This window comes from Podarcis liolepis, assembly GCF_965112155.1.
Source record: "Podarcis liolepis genome assembly, chromosome: 14".
Classification (NCBI taxonomy): domain Eukaryota; kingdom Metazoa; phylum Chordata; class Lepidosauria; order Squamata; family Lacertidae; genus Podarcis; species Podarcis liolepis.
This window is the reverse complement of record NC_139569.1, coordinates 7659660-7677541: the sequence shown is the minus strand read 5'-3', so window position 1 is coordinate 7677541 and position 17882 is coordinate 7659660. Positions and strand designations below refer to the sequence as shown.

Here is a 17882-nt window from a genome sequence, read left to right as displayed (position 1 = left end):
CCCGGCAGCGAAGGAGTTAAAAGGGGCGAGGCCCTCCTCCAGCTCGCAAAAGGCCACGCCCCTCCTTTTTGCCACTGCCCCTCCCCTCTTTCTAAAAAAAAATTTGTTCCCCCTCCCTGTTTAGGGCTGTGTCACCGAGGGAGAGCAGAAGCCGCTGAGCTGGGGAGTTAGAGACTAGCAAAGCGTCGCTACTGTTGCTGCTCTCCCTCCTCTTCCCGCCCCCCGTGGAAAGGAGCCATGGCTGCCACCGGGGTGCTCCCCTTCATCCGGGGGGTCGATCTCAGCGGGAACGACTTCAAGGTAAGTCCTGGGCCCCGAGAGGAAGAGAGGATCGCCTGCCTTCCGTGGCCGGCGGGGAGAGCCGGAAGGCAGGCAGGCAAGCAAGGAGGGAGGGAGGGAGGCCGGCCTGGCCTGGCGGGGCTGCGGCTAATTTTAGACTTTCGCTCATCCCACCCTCCTGGCCGGGGCGTGGAAGCCTGAAACAATGCCTGTTACTGTCTAGCACTAAGGCCCTAGTCCTCAGTACGTGGGGTGGGGCGGAGGGCGACGAGCACAGTTGGCAAGAATCAGATCTCGCCGGGTCATCTTCCTGAGTCACACAGAGTTCTTCGTCGTCGTAACGTTCTAGAAGAGACTGTGCTATTATTGGACATTCGTGATGCAGATGATGATAATAATGATTCTGATGATAATAATAATAATGCTGATGATGATAATAATGACAATAATATAATAATAATATCCTAAACGGCCTCTGTCCTGTATACCTGAAGGAGCGTCTCTACCCCCATTGTTCAGCCCGGACACTAAGATCCAGCACAGTTCCCTCGCTGCGAGAAGTGAGGTTACAGGGAACCAGGCAGAGGGCCTTCTCGGTAGTGGCACCCGCCCTGTGAAACACCCTCCCTTCAGATGTGAAGGAAATAAGCAGCAATCTTCTCTTTAAAACACATCTGAAGGCAGCCCTGTTTAGGGAAGTTTTTAATATTTAATGCTGTATTGTTTTTAACACTCGATTGGAAGCCGCCCAGAGTGGCTGGGGAAACTCAGCCAGATGGGCAGGGTATAAATAATAAATTATTTATTTATTTATTTATTTATTTATTTATTTATTTATTATCCGCCCATCTGGCTGGGTTTCCCCAGCCACTCTGGGCGGTTTCCAGCAAAATATTAAATACAATAATTCATCAGATATTAAAAGCTTCCCTAAACAGGGCTGCCTTCAGATGTCTTCTAAAAGTCAGATACAGCGGACGCTCGGGTTACGAACGTGATCCGTGCAGGATGCTCGTTTGCAATCTGCAGCGGCGCATCTGTGCACGCGTGGGTTGCACTTTGGCACTTCTACGCATGCGCAAAGTGTCATTTAGCGCTTCTGTGCATGTGCGACTGCCGAAACCCGGAAGTAACCCGTTCCGGTACTTCCGGGTTTGGCAGGTCCGTAACCCGAAAAAACGCAACCTGAAGCGTCTGTAACCCGAGGTATGACTGTACAGTAGTTATTTCCTTGACATCTGGTGGGAGGGTGTTCCACAGGGCAGGCGCCACCACCGAGAAGGCCCTCTGCCTGGTTCCCTGTAACTTGGCTTCTCGCAGGGAGGGAACCGCCAGAAGGCCCTCGGAGGTGGACTTCAGTGTCTGGGCTGGACGATGGGGGTGGAGACGCTCCTTCAGGTATACCGCATTTATAGCCCATCTTTTTCTCCCAAGGTGGCATAGATGGCTCTCTCTCTCCCTGCCACACAAACCCACTCCCCACAAACCCCCAGTGAGGTAGGCTAGTCTGAGAGGCAGCGACTGATCGCCCCAGTGAGAGCTTCATGGCCGAAGGGACTATTTGAACCCTGCTCTCTCCCAGATTTGACGCTCGATAATGCTGGTTTGTACGCAAACGCACACACAAAACGCCCAGATTATAAGAAAATGGGGGGGGGGGGAGAACAGGTCTCGATGAAATCCATAAACTCCCTCCACCCAGTTTTTAGGTGAATCATTATTAGATTATTAAATTTATATACCGCCCCGTACCCGCAGGTCTCAGGACGGTTAACATGATAAAATCATGTCCCCACCCTCCCCAGTCACCTGCAAACAGGGGAAGAGAAAAGCGGTTTGAGCCCACCTTGGGCTGGCCTTTCCCTGGAGCTTTGCAAAGCCAGAAAATGATCATAACAGTTGGAAGGGACCCCGAGGGTCATCCAGTCCAGCCCCCTGGAATGCAGGAATCTCAACTAAAGCACCCACCTCAAAACCCCCTTTTCCATGGGTATGTCTTTCGCCACATCTCTCTGCTTGTGTGTGTGTGTGTGTGTGTGTGTGTGTGTTGCATAGTGGAAATGTGGCTGATTTTCCGTCAATAGGGTCTCCAGACCTCCAGATATGGCCTGAAGTCTCCACGACTGCCTGGTCCGCTACAGGTGTCAAAGGGAGGGCAAGAGTACTAATTAAGAGTATTAATTAATTAATAATAATAATAATAATATAGTAAGAATAAAAAAATTCCTTCCAGTAGCACCTTAAAGACCAACTAAGTTAGTTCTAAGAACTAACTTAGTTGGTCTTTAAGGTGCTACTGGAAGGAATTTTTTTATTTTGATTATGGCAGACCAACACGGCTACCTATCTGTAATATAGTAAGAAGTCTGTGCATACATTTTACAAGCTTCAGCGCAGCAGGAGGAGGCTGCAAATGATAGCACAGCCACTCAGTAATAATAATAATAATAAAATAATAATAATAATAATTATTTATTTATTTATACCCCACCCATCTGGCTGGGTTTCCCCAGCCACTCTGGGCGGCTTCCAACAAAACACTAAAATACAATAACCTATTAAACATTAAAAGCTTCCCTAAACAGGGCTGCCTTCAGATGTCTTCTGAATGTCAGGAAGTTGTATATCTCTTTGACATCTGTTGGGAGGGCGTACCACAGGACGGGTGCCACTACTGAGAAGGCCCTCTGCCTGGTTCTCTATAACCTCGCTTCTCGCAGCGAGGGAACCGCCAGAAGGCCCTCAGAGCTGGACCTCAGCATCCGGGCAGAACGATGGGGGTGGAGACGCTCCTTCAGGTATACTGGGCCGAGGCTGTTTAGGGCTTTAAAGGCCAGCACCAACACTTTGAATTGTGCCCAGAAATGTACTGGGAGCCAGTGTTATATGGTCTCGGCGGCCGCTCCCATTCACCAGTCTAGCTGCCACATTCTGGATTAGTTATAGTGGGGGTGGGGTGGGGTCTGCGCACTTCTGTTCCCCTCTCCCAATTAACCTCCGTCTCCAAGGTCCACCTCTTGGTCTCAGGTTGGGGCTCTGAAATCTCAGGGTCTGCGATGCTCCCGGCGTGGCAACCCCACTCCTACAGCCAGTGTCAAAAATACACCAGGCACGTTTTGCAACTAGCGCAGGTCCACTTGCAATTGTGTGGGGGATCGCCAGGTGGGCAATTGGGGAAAGCAAAATGTCAGAAGTATTTCCCCTGCAACTTAAATTTGATTTATTTATTTGATGTTTTAATACGTTGTCAGCTGCTTTGAGGGTTGTTCTTTGCAACGAAAAGCGACATAGAAATGAATAATAATAAATTCCACTGCAAAAAAGCGTCGAGACATTTCATTGCAGCAACCGTAGCCGAGGTTTAAGGTGCCGTTTGGCGATTAGATTATATATCTGAGTTTCTAACACTGCCTACAGCCTACAAGTCGCCTCTTTGCAAAACTTGCCTCCTTGCTTAATTTTTGCACAACGCTGACTAGCAAACAATTGCCTCTTCTAATGAATATTTGATTTTAAAAAGAGAATCCAGGCTCCTCTTTATTAGACATAGCGATGTCATATTGCTGTCGGTGCACCTAGCACTTTATGACAACATAGGAAAACCTGTGCTGGATCGGAACCCTCTGCTGAATGTAGGATCCGCAGTGCTGAAATACCGTACTTTTCAGTGTATAAGATGAGGGGGTTTTTATTTTAAAAATCATGTTTAAAATTGGGGGTCGTCTTATACGCGGATAGTGGCTGGGGGGACGTGGGATTGGTTCCTGCTGCAAGCTGGAAATGGTCAGCCGCTATTGGGCGTGTTATTGGTGGCTGCGTCAAGTGCTGGTGTTGATTGGCTGTTGCTGCGACTATTGGTCGGGTGATAGGCATCTTCGGGACAGACGATAAGTGGTTTTTGCGACGCCTGCGAGTGGCAGCATAGGTCAGTCTGGTGAGCGATTTTCGGCAATCCCCACTGAAAAAACTCTGCCCCACCCCAAAGAGCTCACCAACTCTGGGCAATCTCCCCCCCATTTTCTTAAATTGGAGTCCCCAAAATAGGGGACATCTTATACAAGGGGGTGTCTTATACACTGAAAAATACGGTACTTCTTCTGCGGTACTTTGCACCTGTGAATTGCGCCAGTGTCAGAGCACCCTAGGAAACACCTGGGCAAGAGGTCTAGTTGTTCCTTCATATCCCAGAGGCAGGAGGAACCCTGGGCCGCCCAGATGCTACTGGAAGCCTGTGGCCAAAACCTGCAATTTACTTATGCGTTCCCATCCTTTTTTAAGGTTGCATGTTCATCGCTTTGATTTCTTCCCATTTGATAACTCAGTGACTCATACCTGTAAATATCAACTGAATCAATAGACGGCACACGGTTCTGAGGCAGTGTGTCAAGGCAGGCTTGATCTGTGATGGTTCATCAGTGCAAACAAGTACCGTATTTTTCGCTCTATAAGACGCACCAGACCACAAGACGCACCTAGTTTTTGGAAGAGGAAAACTAGAAAAAAAAAATCTGAATCTCAGAAGCCAGAACAGCAAGAGGGATCGCTGCGCAGTGAAAGCAGCTGTCCCTCTTGCTGTTCTGGCTTCTGGGATAGCTGCGCAGCCTGCATTCGCTCCATAAGACGCACACACATTTCCCCTTACTTTTTGGGAGGGGAAAATTGAGTCTTATAGAGCAAAAAATACAGTAATTGCTTGAGCATTTGAAGAGGATCTCATTGCAAGCCATCCAGCCGTTTTCTGTCTGCTCTGACCAGTGGCAGCTCTCCAAGTTGTTGAGCAGAGAGAGGACCTTCTCCTTGCCGTACTATCTGAAGCCCATAATAATAACAACAATAAAAAATACAATATATTATATTATATTATATTATATTATATTATATTATATTATATTATATTATATTATATTATATTATATTATATTATATTATATTATATTATTATTACAGTGGTACCTCTGGTTGCGAACGGGATCTGTTCCATAGGCCCGTTCGCAAAATGAAAAGAGCGCAACCTGAAGCACCGTATCTGCACAGGTGCGCGGTGTGATTTGGCACTTCTGCGCATGTGCAAGCGGCGAAACCCAGAAGTTTCGGTACTTCCGGGTCGCCATGGGACATATCCTGAAAGAATGTAACATGAAGCAAACATAACATGAAGTATGACTGTATATATTCTATTCTATTCTATTCTATTCTATTAATTTATACATGCATACCCCGCCCATCTGGCTGGGTTTCCCCAGCCATTCTGGGCGGCTTCCAACAAAAGATTTAAAATACATTAAAACATACATCGGCTCCCAGTACGTTTCTGAGCACAATTCAAAGTGCTGACCTTGAAAGCCCTAAACGGCCTCGGCCCAGTATACCTGAAGGAGCGTCTCCACCCCCACCATTCAGCCCAGACACTAAGGTCCAGCGCCAAGGGCCTTCTGGCAGTTCCCTCCCTGCGAGAAGTGAGATTGCAGGGAACCAGGCAGAGGGCCTTCTCGGTAGTGGCACCCGCCCTGTGGAATGCCCTCCCACCAGATGTCAAAGAGATAAACAACTACCTGACATTTAGAAGACATCTGAAGGCAGCCCTGTTTAGGGAAGTTTTTAATGTGTGGCATTTTAATGTATTTTTAATATTTGTTGGAAACTACCCAGAGTGGCTGGGGAGGCCCAGCCAGATGTGCAGGGTACAAATAATAAATTATTGTTGTTGTTATTATTATTAGTCATTAAAAACTTCCCTAAACAGGGAATGGATTAAGAAGGATGGTTGTGAATTGGCGAGGTCTCGTTCCTGTTCATTTCATTCAAAGAAGTTGTACTCTGCCTTTCAGACAGAAACGGGTACAGATTGATAAAAACAGTAGAATCCCTGCCCTGCCCAGACTTACAACCTGAGTAGACATGACAGAAAAGGAAAAGGGGATAGAGGAGGAAAATAAGCCAGCTTTTCAGCCAGAACGCTAATTTAAAAATAAATAAATGTTGCAGAACACTCTTTCTGTCTCCCCTCCATCCATCCATCTTCCATTTCTATATTTGCAATTTTGTTTGTCTTTCCCGACTTTTCTGTGGCTGCCCTCGAGCTGGCAATAACGTTTGAGTCATATTTGGTAATGAGCTGTGTTCTTTTGGGTGTGTTTCTTCGCTTTGAGATAGGGTTGGAGGCTGAGAATGTTCTTGCAGTGACACGCAGGCCCAGCTCAGAAACCGTGATCTAACTAACCTGTGAACAGCGAGTGTGCAAGTGATCTGCGCTGGAAAGAATTTGGATCTCTGTCACCCCCTCCTCAATATCTAAACCACTGTCCCTACCATCTCGTTGCAAGCTTGCAAGGGTGTGGAGCGACTCGGCCAGGAGGAAAGGCTGCAGCGTTTGGGATTTTATAGTTTAGAGAAAAGGCGAACAACATCACAGATGTATATACAGTGGACACTTGGGTTGCGAATGTGATCCGTGTGAGGTGCACATCCACAACCCGCAGCGGCGCGTCTGCGCACGCACGGGTTATGATTCGGCACTCCTCGCATGCGCAAAGCGCGATTTAGCATTTCTGCACGTGCGCGACCGCCGAAACCCAGAAGTAACCCGTTCCGGTACATTAAATATTCCAAATTATACATATCAAATAATCCAAATATTCTGCCAGATTATAATTTTTTTAATAGGACTTCCCATGCTTCAAGTTCAGAGGGTTCTGAACATCTCATATCTCATATGCTTTTCATAGTCATTTCCAATGCTTTCTCTAATTCTTCCTGTTGTTAACCTTCCTTCTTTCACGGCCTCTGAGTTGTTCTCAAAAGCGAGTTATAACAAGCAGTTTCTGTGTGGATTTTATGTCTGTGATTCCCCTCTATAAATTTGCAGCATCTCCTCACACGCTGGTGTTTTTGCCGAATCAATCCATAGGTCTTTTTCACTGCTGGTAGCTGCCATCTTACCTCAGTTCCGATGAAATCAAGTCTAAGCGCCTGCTCATTAATTTCCCCAGACCGGCTGCATCAAACATTAGCCTTTCCAGGGGAGGTTTACCAAATTAAACTGGAAATACAAATATAATGACATATCAAAGGCTCACCTCCCCCTAGGATTCATAGAATTGCAGAGTTGGAGGGACATCTAGCCCAGGGGTCAGTAAACTTTTCCACCGGCGGGGACTGACCGAGCAGGTGGCAAGGGCCAGGGGAGGGTGGTTTAATGACCCCCTTGGGCCATATCTGGCCCGCGGACCATAGTTTGCCGACCCCTGCAATGCCGGGATCTTTTTGCCCAACGTGGGATTCGAACCCACAACCTTGATATCAGGAGTCCCTGTACTAGAGCATAACTAAGTCTCTGTCTCCTGTGTTTCCCCCCTCCTCCTCTTACTGCAGGGCGGTTATTTTCCGGAGCATGTCAAGTCGATGACCAGCTTGCGATGGCTGAAGCTGAACCGCACCGGCCTCTGCTACCTTCCTGAGGAGCTGTCTTCCCTCCAAAAGCTGGTGAGGAGCGTGCCCTGGCCGGCAGCTCAGGAATGGATGGGGCTTTTCTGCTGACTGGGGAGCATTAGGGATTTCTTGAGAGGGGCGGGGGAATCCAGGCAGAGCTAGGAAAAGGGAAGGCAAGGCGAGAGCAGCTCAAACGGGTGGGTTGCTCTTTTCGTTTCAGAAAAGGGAAAATGTGCGCCAAATGTGCAAGGTTGGAAGGACGAGGCTTTGGGCTCAGGTTTCGTTGCTCAAGGAATGAGGGTATGGAGACCCCACACGGGGGACTTTGCCGAATGCAGAGCAGATCTGGGTCTGAGTGGAACGCCACCTGGGAATTGTGCATGCCTTCTGCTTATGTGGTGTTTATTTTTATTTCGACAATTCACACAATGCTTGAATGCAGTTTCTGTGTCGGTGCACAGCCAGCTGAACAACTGTGGCAAATTGTAGTGTTGGAAGGGACCCCCAAATGTTATCTAGTACAGCCCCCCTGCAATGCCGGAATCTCAACTAGATCCTCCATGACAAATGGCCACCCGACCTCAGCTCAAAAACTTCCAAGGAAGGCAAGTCCACAAACCTCACCTGTTGTTCTTTCTTTCTTTCTTTCTTTCTTTCTTTCTTTCTTTCTTTCTTTCTTTCCAAATAGGAACATCTCTCCGTGAGCCACAACAGCCTCACCACTCTCCACGGAGAACTCTCCGGCCTGCCTTGCCTCCGGGTAAAGTCCCGAATGCTTTTTGAAATCCTCATGTTTGTTGCTCGGAAGCCCTGCTAGCTCAGAACAGTGCAGCTGGCCTGCTCCTCGTACAGTGGTACAGTGGTGCCTCGCAAGACGAAAAGAATCCGCTCTGTGATTCTCTTCGTCTAGCGGTTTTTTCGTCTTGCGAAGCAAGCCCATTGACGGATTAGCGCTATTAGCGGCTTTTAGCGGCTTAGAAAAGGGGGGGGGGAGGAAAAAAACCCCGCAGGAACTCGCAAGACATTTTCGTCTTGTGAAGCAAGCCCATAGGAAATTCGTTTTGCGAAGCACCTCCAAAATGGAAAACTCTTTCGTCTAGCGAGTTTTCCGTCTTGCGAGGCATTCGTCTTGTGGGGCATCACTGTACCTCTGGATATGAACGGGATCTGTTCCGGAGCCCCATTCGCATCCTGAAGTAAACGTAACATGCGACTGTGCGTGCGCGGTTCGCTGCTTCCATGCATGCGCGTGACGTCCTTTTGAGCGTCTGCGCATGCATGAGCAGCGAAACCTGGAAGTAATGTGCTCCATTACTTCCGGGTTGCCACGGAGCGCAACCCGAAAATACAGTGGTACCTCAGGTTACAGATGCTTCAGGTTACATATGCTTCAGGTTACATACTAACCCAGAAATAGTACCTCGGGTTAAGAACTTTGCTTCAGGATGAGAACAGAAATTGTGCAGTAGCGGGGCAGCGGGAGGCCCCATTAGCTAAAGTGGTGCTTCAGGTTAAGAACAGTTTCAGGTTAAGAACGGACCTCTGGAACGAATTAAGTACTTAACCTGAGGTACCACTATATTTAACTTGAAGCTACTTCAATCCGAGTTATGACTGTATTCATCTTCTCCTCTCTGATGGCTCTTGTTTCGGTCCTGTCAAATGTCTGTAACCGTTAGTCAGCCATTCAAATACAACCCCCCCCCCCACAAACCGCCTCTTAATTGCGGCCTCAGAAGAACAAAAGGGGCAAGTTAAGAACGTACAATGAGCCTGCTGGATCAGGCCTAAGGCCCACACAGTCCAGCGTCCTGTTCTCAAGGCAGCCAACCAAATTCCTGTGGGAAACTCATAGGTAGAACTTGGTCACAAGAGCAAAACTCTTTCCACCTGCAGCTGGTCTTCGAAAGCCTTGCTGCCTCCAATATTGAAGGCTGTAGTAGCCATTGAGAGCCTTGTGCTCTGAATTTGTCCAATCCCCTTTTAGAGCTAGCGGCCGTAGCAGGTCTAAGAGATATTGCAACGCTCAGATATATTGCCATCTGTTCAGTAATGGATTTAAGAGACCCGCTGATCCTCAAGGAAGATCAGTACAGTCATACCTCGGGTTACAGACGCTTCAGGTTGTGTTTCTTTAGGTTGCGGACCGCTGAAACCCAGAAGTACCGGAACGGGTTAATTCCGGGTTTCAGCGGTTGCGCAGAAGCGCTAAATCGCTCTTTGTGCATGCGCAGAAGCGCCGAATCGCAACACGCACGTGCACAGACGCGGGTTGCTAATGCTGTTGGTTGTGAACGTGCATCCCGCACGGATCACGTTCACAACCCGAGCGTCCACTGTATCATCATACTTTTTATTTGTACCTCACCCATCTGACTGGGTCACCACAGCCCCTCTGGGCCCCAAAGGGTCTCTAAAAATTGACCAGGAAACTGCCCTATGCATTCCCCAGGCCCCTGTTAGGATTTACAGCAGAAAGACGCATAGAATCATAGAATTGTAGAGTTGGAAAAGACCTAGTCGAAGCGATGTGGGAGTCTTTCGCCCAATGTGGGGTTCAAACCCACGACCCTGAGACCGATTGCAAGGACAGCACCTCTCCTTGAAGGGAGCTTTTAGCAAATCTGCGCACCTATAATGTTAAAAATGGGACAACAAAATGCTCTTTGGTATTGTTAGAAAATTGAGCTATGACATGCATTTGTTAGGCAGAGACCAAGTTAGGCTCAGTGAGTGTGGTCACTGTGGTCCGTGAAGCCGATATCTTTTATTCTGACTTGGTGGTCTGGTTCAGGTGCTGTAAATATAATACTTGTATCCTTGTTATTTCTTCCTGACCTCTTTCGACATTCCTCTAGGCCATTGTTGCTCGTGCCAACTGCCTGAAGAACTCTGGGGTTCCTGATGACATCTTCCAGCTCGACGACCTCTCTGTGTTGGTATGTTTGGGCCCAATTGCTCCGTGGCTGCGATGGGCGCATTGGTGTAGCGGTTTGGGGTCACAGGGGGTCGAAGACCCGTTACTATTTCTGCAGACAGGTCTCTGCATGAACGGGGAGCGTTTTAGCCACTGAGAAGACGTCTTCTCGCCCTTTGTGCCGATTGGAGCCAATCAAAGTGAGAAGAGGCAAGATGGACCCTGAGGATTGACTCCTAGCTGTGTGGGAAGAACTTGAGGCCATTGCAAAAAGCAAGGGGTTTGCTTTCCTTGAGCTCTTTAGATCAAGGAAGATAATAATAATAATAATAATAATAATAATAATAATAATAATAATAATAATTGATTGCTGCAGTTTGTGAGTCACCACCTATCTTGCTAGGTAATGGTAAAGGGACCCCTGACCATTAGGTCCAGTCGTGGCCGACTCTGGGGTTGCAGCGCTCATCTCGCTTTACTGGCCGAGGGAGCCAGCATACAGCTTCCGGGTCATGTGGCCAGCATGACGAAGCCGCTTCTGGCAAACCAGAGCAGCGCATTTATCTACTTGCACTCTGACGTGCTTTCGAACTGCTAGGTGGGCAGGAGCTGGGACCGAACAACGGGAGCTCACCCCGTCGCGGGGATTCGAACCGCTGACCTTCTGATTAGCAAGCCCTACGCTCTGTGGCTCTGTGGTCCCTCTACCTATCTTGCTAATTGCAAGCTTATTTATGAATTGCTATTCAAATCTTCTGACCCCTGGAAAGCTTGAACACCTTTGGGGCAGCTGCTGGTCAGTCCAAATGCAGAAGTCCGCCTTTTGATTCATCTCTCCTTGTTTTGTCCTAGGATCTGAGCTACAACCAGCTGACGGAGTGTCCCCGGGAGCTTGAGAATGCCAAAAACATGCTTGTGCTGAACCTGAAACATAACAGGTAAGTTTGGGGGTGAATTTCCTCCCCGGAAAATGGGCAGAAAACATGTGGGTCTGTGGGCACTCGGCCTTCTTGGGAAGACCCACATGTTTTCTGCCCAGTGCGCAACCTGAAAGTGTGTAACCTGAAGCATCTGTAACCCAAGGTACCACTGTAGATAAATGCTGCTTCAGACAGCAAAATTACAATGAAATCAGGCAGCAAATAAATGCACCCCTTGATCTGAAGAGTGAAGGAATGCCTAACTATTCTCAAAAGCCTCCAGAAAAGCCACAGAAACCACACTAATAGCAGATCCAGAAATGGGTGTGGGAGGAATTTGCCTGCCCTTAAGGTGAAACATGTATTGGTTCTTCAAGAGCGCTGAGTAAGTTTGTTGTTGGAGCTTGGAGAACCATTGAAAATCTAGGACAGGCATAGGCAAACTCTGGCCCTCCAGATGTTTGGGACTACAATTCCCATCATCCCTGACCACTGGTCCTGTTAGCCTAGGGATGATGGGAATTGTAGTCCCAAAACATCTGGAGGGCGGGAGTTTGCCTATGCCTGATCTAGGAGTTTAGTACTAGTTTTAGCCAATGCATTCTAATGGAGAATATTTCTATTGTTTCACCCCAGAGTCTCCTGCTTATTTTGCTGAATTAAAAGTTGCAAGAATATAATCCTAGCGAGCAGTGACTAAACCGGTTGCCCTTATGAGTGGGACCCAAGTCCCATAAGCCCCTGCCAATGTGGCCAGTGGCTTGGGATGATGGCAGGTGGCTTGCAGCTACATCTGGAGGGCTGCAGATTCTCCCTCCGTGATAAGGTGGCAGTGATATAATCATAGCTGTCCATTTTGAGCTTCTTGTTCAGATGTGAAGGCCTGGTGCAGAATGGGGTCCCCTCCAGCCCACCCTTGATCTCTCCAATCTCCAGCTGTGGTTAAGCTCCCCTGCTGGAACCTGCCTGGCAAGGTGTGCCATTCCTCTCCCTTTCTCCCTGCAGCATCGACAACATCCCCAACCAGCTGTTCATCAACCTGACAGACCTGCTCTACCTGGATTTGAGCGACAACAAGCTGGAGAGCCTCCCCCCCCAGATGAGGCGCCTGGTGCACCTGCAGACCTTGATTTTGAATAACAACCCGCTCCTGCATGCGCAGCTCAGGTGAGGCGGCTGGGAGCTGGGGAAGGGGGCAGGAGAGCGGGAGCAGGCCTTCTGCAGTCTTTCCGCGGCTGCAGTCGCGCTCATTTTGCTGTGTGTTCGAGCAAAGGAACTGGGGTGGAGGGGCAGGCTCTTAGCACCTTGAAGCTGTCAGGTTTCATAGAATCATAGAATTTCAAGGCTGGAACCGTATCTGCATAAAAAGACAAAATGGAAAATAGAGATATAGAATCATAGAGTTGGAAGAGACCACAAGGGCCATCGAGTCCAACCCCCTGCCAAGCAGGAAACACCATCAGAGCACTCCTGACATATGGTTGTCAAGCCTCTGCTTAAAGACCTCCAAAGTAGGAGACTCCACCACACTCCTTGGCAGCAAATTCCACTGTCAAACAGCTCTTACTGTCAGGAAGTTCTTCCTAATGTTTAGGTGGAATCTTCTTTCTTGTAGTTTGGATCCATTGCTCCGTGTCCGCTTCTCTGGAGCAGCAGAAAACAACCTTTCTCCCTCCTCTGTGTGACATCCTTTTATATATTTGAACATGGCTATCATATCACCCCTTAACCTCCTCTTCTCCAGGCTAAACATGCCCAGCTCCCTTAGCCGTTCCTCATAAGGCATCGTTTCCAGGCCTTTGACCATTTCCTTTCCAGGCCTTTCCAGTTTCCTTTGGCGCTTTTCAAAACGCAAAGGTGCTTAGTCCTCATGGTTGGGAATGTAGATGGGAAAGTGTGATCGGGGCAGGGAGGGGGCAAAGCTTAGGCACACCAAGGTGTATACTTTCCACTTGTCCGTGGACTGTCTCGCCAGAGTGGTGCATGCTCTAGTTATCTCCCGCTTGGACTACTGCAATGCGCTTTACATGGGGCTACCTTTGAAGGTGACCCAGAAACTACAACTAATCCAGAATGCCGCAGCTAGACTGGTGACTGGGAGTGGCCGCCGAGACCATATAACACTGGTCTTGAAAGACCTGTATTGACTCCCAGTATGTTTCCGAGCACAATTCAAAGTGTTGGTGTTGACCTTTAAAGCCCTAAACGGCCTCAGCCCAGTATGCCTGAAGGAGCGTCTCCACCCCCATCATTCTGCCCGGACACTGAGGTCCAGCTCTAAGGGCCTTCTGGCGGTTGCCTCGCTGCGAGAAGTAAGGTTACAGGGAACCAGGCAGAGGGCTTTCTCGGTAGCGGCACCCGCCCTGTGGAACGCCCTCCCACCAGATGTCAAGGAAATAAACTATCTGACGTTTAGAAGACATCTGAAGGCAGCCCTGTTTAGGGAAGTTTTTAACGTGTCTCATTTTGATGCATTTTTTTATCCTTGTTGGAAGCCACCCAGGGTGGCTGGGGAAACCCAGCCAGATGGGTGGGGTACAAATAAATTATTATTATTATTATTAACCAGAGGAGGACACATGTCAAAATCTGTGCCACTGATCCATCCAATCTTGGAAGGCCTTTGCCTTGTTTTGTGATCCCAATAGGTGGTACTTTTGAGGCTTTTGTTTTGAAAAAGAAGACCCTACAGCCCCTTGAGCCAGGTTTTTTTTTGGCTGGCCATGGGCTGTATTAAGTTGAAAGAGACCAGTGTGGCCCCACCTAGCTCCATTTTGCTCCTCTGCTTGTGAAAAAGAAGAGACTGCCTCTGAGATTGTACAGAGTGCCTTCCATTTTCACCTTGTAATCGGAACTGACCTCAAAACTTCTGAGACTTATGCGGGGCAGGGCTTGTACCCCAAGGCTGAGGAGGGGCCCCTCCCCGCCCACGGCTTCCCTTCACACTTCCTAACCTTGTGAAATGCATGCTTTTATAATAAAAATGAAATAAAAGTGTTTTTCTGTTGAACAAAATAAGGTGGAAAAAAGAAAAAGAGACTGCAATATATGCTGATTTAGATATGATTTTCATATATGCTAATACCATACTTTTCTTTGTATAACACCCCCCCATGTATAAGACACCCTCTATTTTGGGGGGACTCAAATTTAAGAAAATGGGGGGAGAGGGCACAAAGTTGTTGAGCTTTTTTTAGGGAGGAATGCCAAAAATCTGCCTCTCGTCTGTCCCCTCGCCGGCAGAATTTGTAAATTGCCCGCCCATTTGCCGCAGGGTTGGCAAATCAACACCACTCTTGACGCAGCAACCAATAACACGCACAACAGCCACTGACAGCTACGGCAGCAACCAATCAAATGTCCACCCTATACACTACCCATGTATAAGACAACCCCCAATTTTTAGCATGCATTTTTAGGACAAAAATCTAGTCTTATACATGGAAAAGTATAGTGTATGATATTAATAACCTACTTGTGCTCGCTCCAAATATCAGTATATTTATCCAAACAAAGCCTGTTGCAAGTGTTGTCTTCAGTCCATTGATTAAAGGGGAGCATATTTTTGTTCTTCCAGTTCATCAATACCAGTCTGCTGGCTGTAGGATCCATTTTTGTTGTTTGGTGTCAGCTTCCATATAATAGGTATACAATTCAAAGGAATATTTTCCTCTAAAAAAGATTATTTTATTTTTGCAAAATGCATGCCTGCCAATTTGCACCTAGATACGTGGGAGACGACAGCCCCATCTTGCATTTAACTAAATCCTTCGAAGACAGAGGTCCTATGGCTAGGTCGGGATAGCATGGGGATGAGGGACCAACTCTCTTCTCTTGCGGGGGCCCAATTAGTGCCATTGCCTTCCGTCAAGAGTTTGGGTGTAATCCTTGACGCCTCCCTTTCCATGGAGGCACAAGTCACAGCAACAGCCAAGGCGACATTTTTCCACCTTCGCCGCATCAAGCAGTTGGTCCCTTACCTTTCCCGCCCCGACCTGGCCACAGTGATCCATGCGACAGTCATCTCCAGGCTTGACTACTGTAATTCGCTCTACGCGGGGCTGCCCTTGAAGCTGTCCCAGAAACTCCAGCGGGTACAGAATGCTGCAGCAAGGCTCCTCACGGGGTCTCTGCCATGGGAGCATATTCATCCAGTGCTTTTCAAGCTGCACTGGCTCCCGGTGGAGTACAGGGTCAGATTTAAGGTGCTGCTTTTGACCTTTAAAGCCCTTCACGGCCTAGGACCATCGTACCTACGGGACCGCCTCGCCTGGTATGCCCCACGGAGAGCCTCAAGGTCCATAAATAACAACACCCTAGTGGTCCCAGGCCCTAAGGAAGTTAGATTGGCTTCAACCAGAGCCAGGGCCTTTTCAGCACTGGCCCCAACTTGGTGGAACGCTCTGTCTCATGAGACCAGGGCCCTGCAGGATCTGATTTCTTTCCGCAGGGCCTGTAAGACAGAGTTGTTCCGCCTGGCCTTTGGATTGGAGCCAATTTGATTCCCCCCCCCTTTTTTCTTTTTTCTTTTCCTTCTCCTGCAATGAGGCTTCATTTTAATATGTTAATGTTCCATTATTTTAATGTTGTATTTTATTTTTGTTTTTAAGTTTTAATCACTCATCTTGTTTTTATTATTGCTTGTAAGCCGCTCTGAGCCCGGCCTTGGCTGGGGAGGGCGGGGTATAAATAAAAAATTATTATTATTATTATTATTATTTAAGGAAGTGGCCCCTAGTCCACAAAAAGCTTATGCCACAATAAATTTTAGTTTTTTAAGGCAGGAATGGGGAACACCTGGTAATCCTTCAGGGTTTCATCTTGTCATTGTCCTCTTTTCCTCTCTCTTTCAACTGAAGGCAACTCCCAGCAATGGTGGCCTTGCAGACGCTCCACCTCAGGAACACACAACGGACCCAGAGCAACCTTCCCACAAGCTTGGAAGGCTTGTCAAATCTTGCAGGTATGATTCCCAAGGAAATGTGTGAATGGGCTCAGCTCTGTGCATTGAGCAGCCTGTGAAGAAGAATCCAAGGCTGCAGCTCTCTGCATGTTTCCCTGGAAGTAAGTCTCATGGAACTACCTGAAGGAGCGTCTCCACCCCTGTTGTTCAGCCTGGACACAGAGATCCAGCTCCGAGGGCCTTCTGGTGGTTCCCTCCCTGCGAGAAGTGAGGTTACAGGGAACCAGGCAGAGGGCCTTCTCGGTGGTGGCGCCCTCCCTCTGGAACGCCCTCCCATCAGATGTCAAGGAAATAAGCAACTCCCTGACATTTAGAAGACATCTGAAGGCAGCCCTCTTTAGGGAAGTTTTTAATGTTTGATGTTTTATCATGTTTTTAATATTCTGTTGGGAGCCGCTCAGAGTGGCTGGGGAGACCTGGCCAGATGGGTGGGGTACTACTACTACTACTACTAATAATAATAATAATATTTATTTGTTTGTTTGTTTGTTTGTTTGATGGGATTGTGTTTGGTAGGCATGCCTAGGGTTGCACCACTAAAGAAACGTATATGTTCCTGAATTAAATTCATAGACTGGGGCCACATTCACACCGAACCAATTTAGAGCACTAGGTATCACTTTGAGCAGGCTTGGCTTCCTGCAAAGGATTCTGGGAGCTGTACTGTGTTATGGGTGCAGAGAATTGTTGGAGGGCACCAGGTTGTGGGGAGGCTCCTCTGGGACCCTGTAGCCCACATGGGTTGCATCCAGGACCCACCCTTGTTGAACTCTGCCTCTCCTCACTTTCATTCTTTCCTCCTCCTATGCTCAGATGTGGACCTCTCCTGTAATGACCTGACCCGCGTCCCTGAGTGTCTCTACACGCTGTCCAACATACGCCGCCTCAATCTCAGCAGCAACCAAATTGGAGAGCTCTCCCTCTGCATTGACCAGTGGTGCCAGCTGGAGACCCTCAATCTGTCCAGGAACCAGCTTACCTCCTTGCCGGTAGGTGGCATTCCCTGTCCAGGTAACTGGGACACCAGCTCTGCCATGCTACTGGTTGGCCGCAGAGGAATGGTGGGAGGAGGCAGCTGGGGACCCACACGGAAAGAAGGCTCAGAGCCAGGGGGTCGGTGGTGGTAGGACAACGATGAGTGGTCAGAGGGAGACGAGGGAGAAGACTGCGAGGAAGAATTAGAATTTTATTATTGTGGATCGAGGGCCCGACCCCGCTATGTGAAATAAATACACAAGGACACGTGATATAAGGTTAATGGGCAAGAAAAGGCCACAACTTTATTGATTACAGCAGTGAAAAGGTATTGGCTTAGGCATTGGATGACTATAGGTGGTGGGTTTATTCAACAGTAGGTGGAGCCTGTTGATGCTCA

General features: G+C 48.2%; 1 protein-coding gene across 2 annotated transcripts in view; it reads left to right on the top strand.

Moving 5' to 3' along the window:
- Positions 1-118: 118 nt before the first annotated feature.
- The window catches only part of FLII (FLII actin remodeling protein), a 62191-nt gene continuing 44427 nt past the window's right edge, over positions 119-17882 (top strand). The window contains exons 1-8 of one of the 2 annotated variants that reach the window (XM_083474163.1): positions 119-300; positions 7651-7761; positions 8396-8467; positions 10566-10646; positions 11477-11562; positions 12550-12711; positions 16404-16507; positions 17321-17496. In XM_083474163.1, the coding sequence (XP_083330289.1) occupies positions 238-300; positions 7651-7761; positions 8396-8467; positions 10566-10646; positions 11477-11562; positions 12550-12711; positions 16404-16507; positions 17321-17496 (855 nt within the window). In that variant the 5' untranslated portion in view covers positions 119-237. Of the gene's footprint in view, positions 301-7650; positions 7762-8395; positions 8468-10565; positions 10647-11476; positions 11563-12549; positions 12712-16403; positions 16508-17315; positions 17497-17882 lie in introns of both variants that reach the window. The other variant, XM_083474164.1, reaches the window with a different exon arrangement.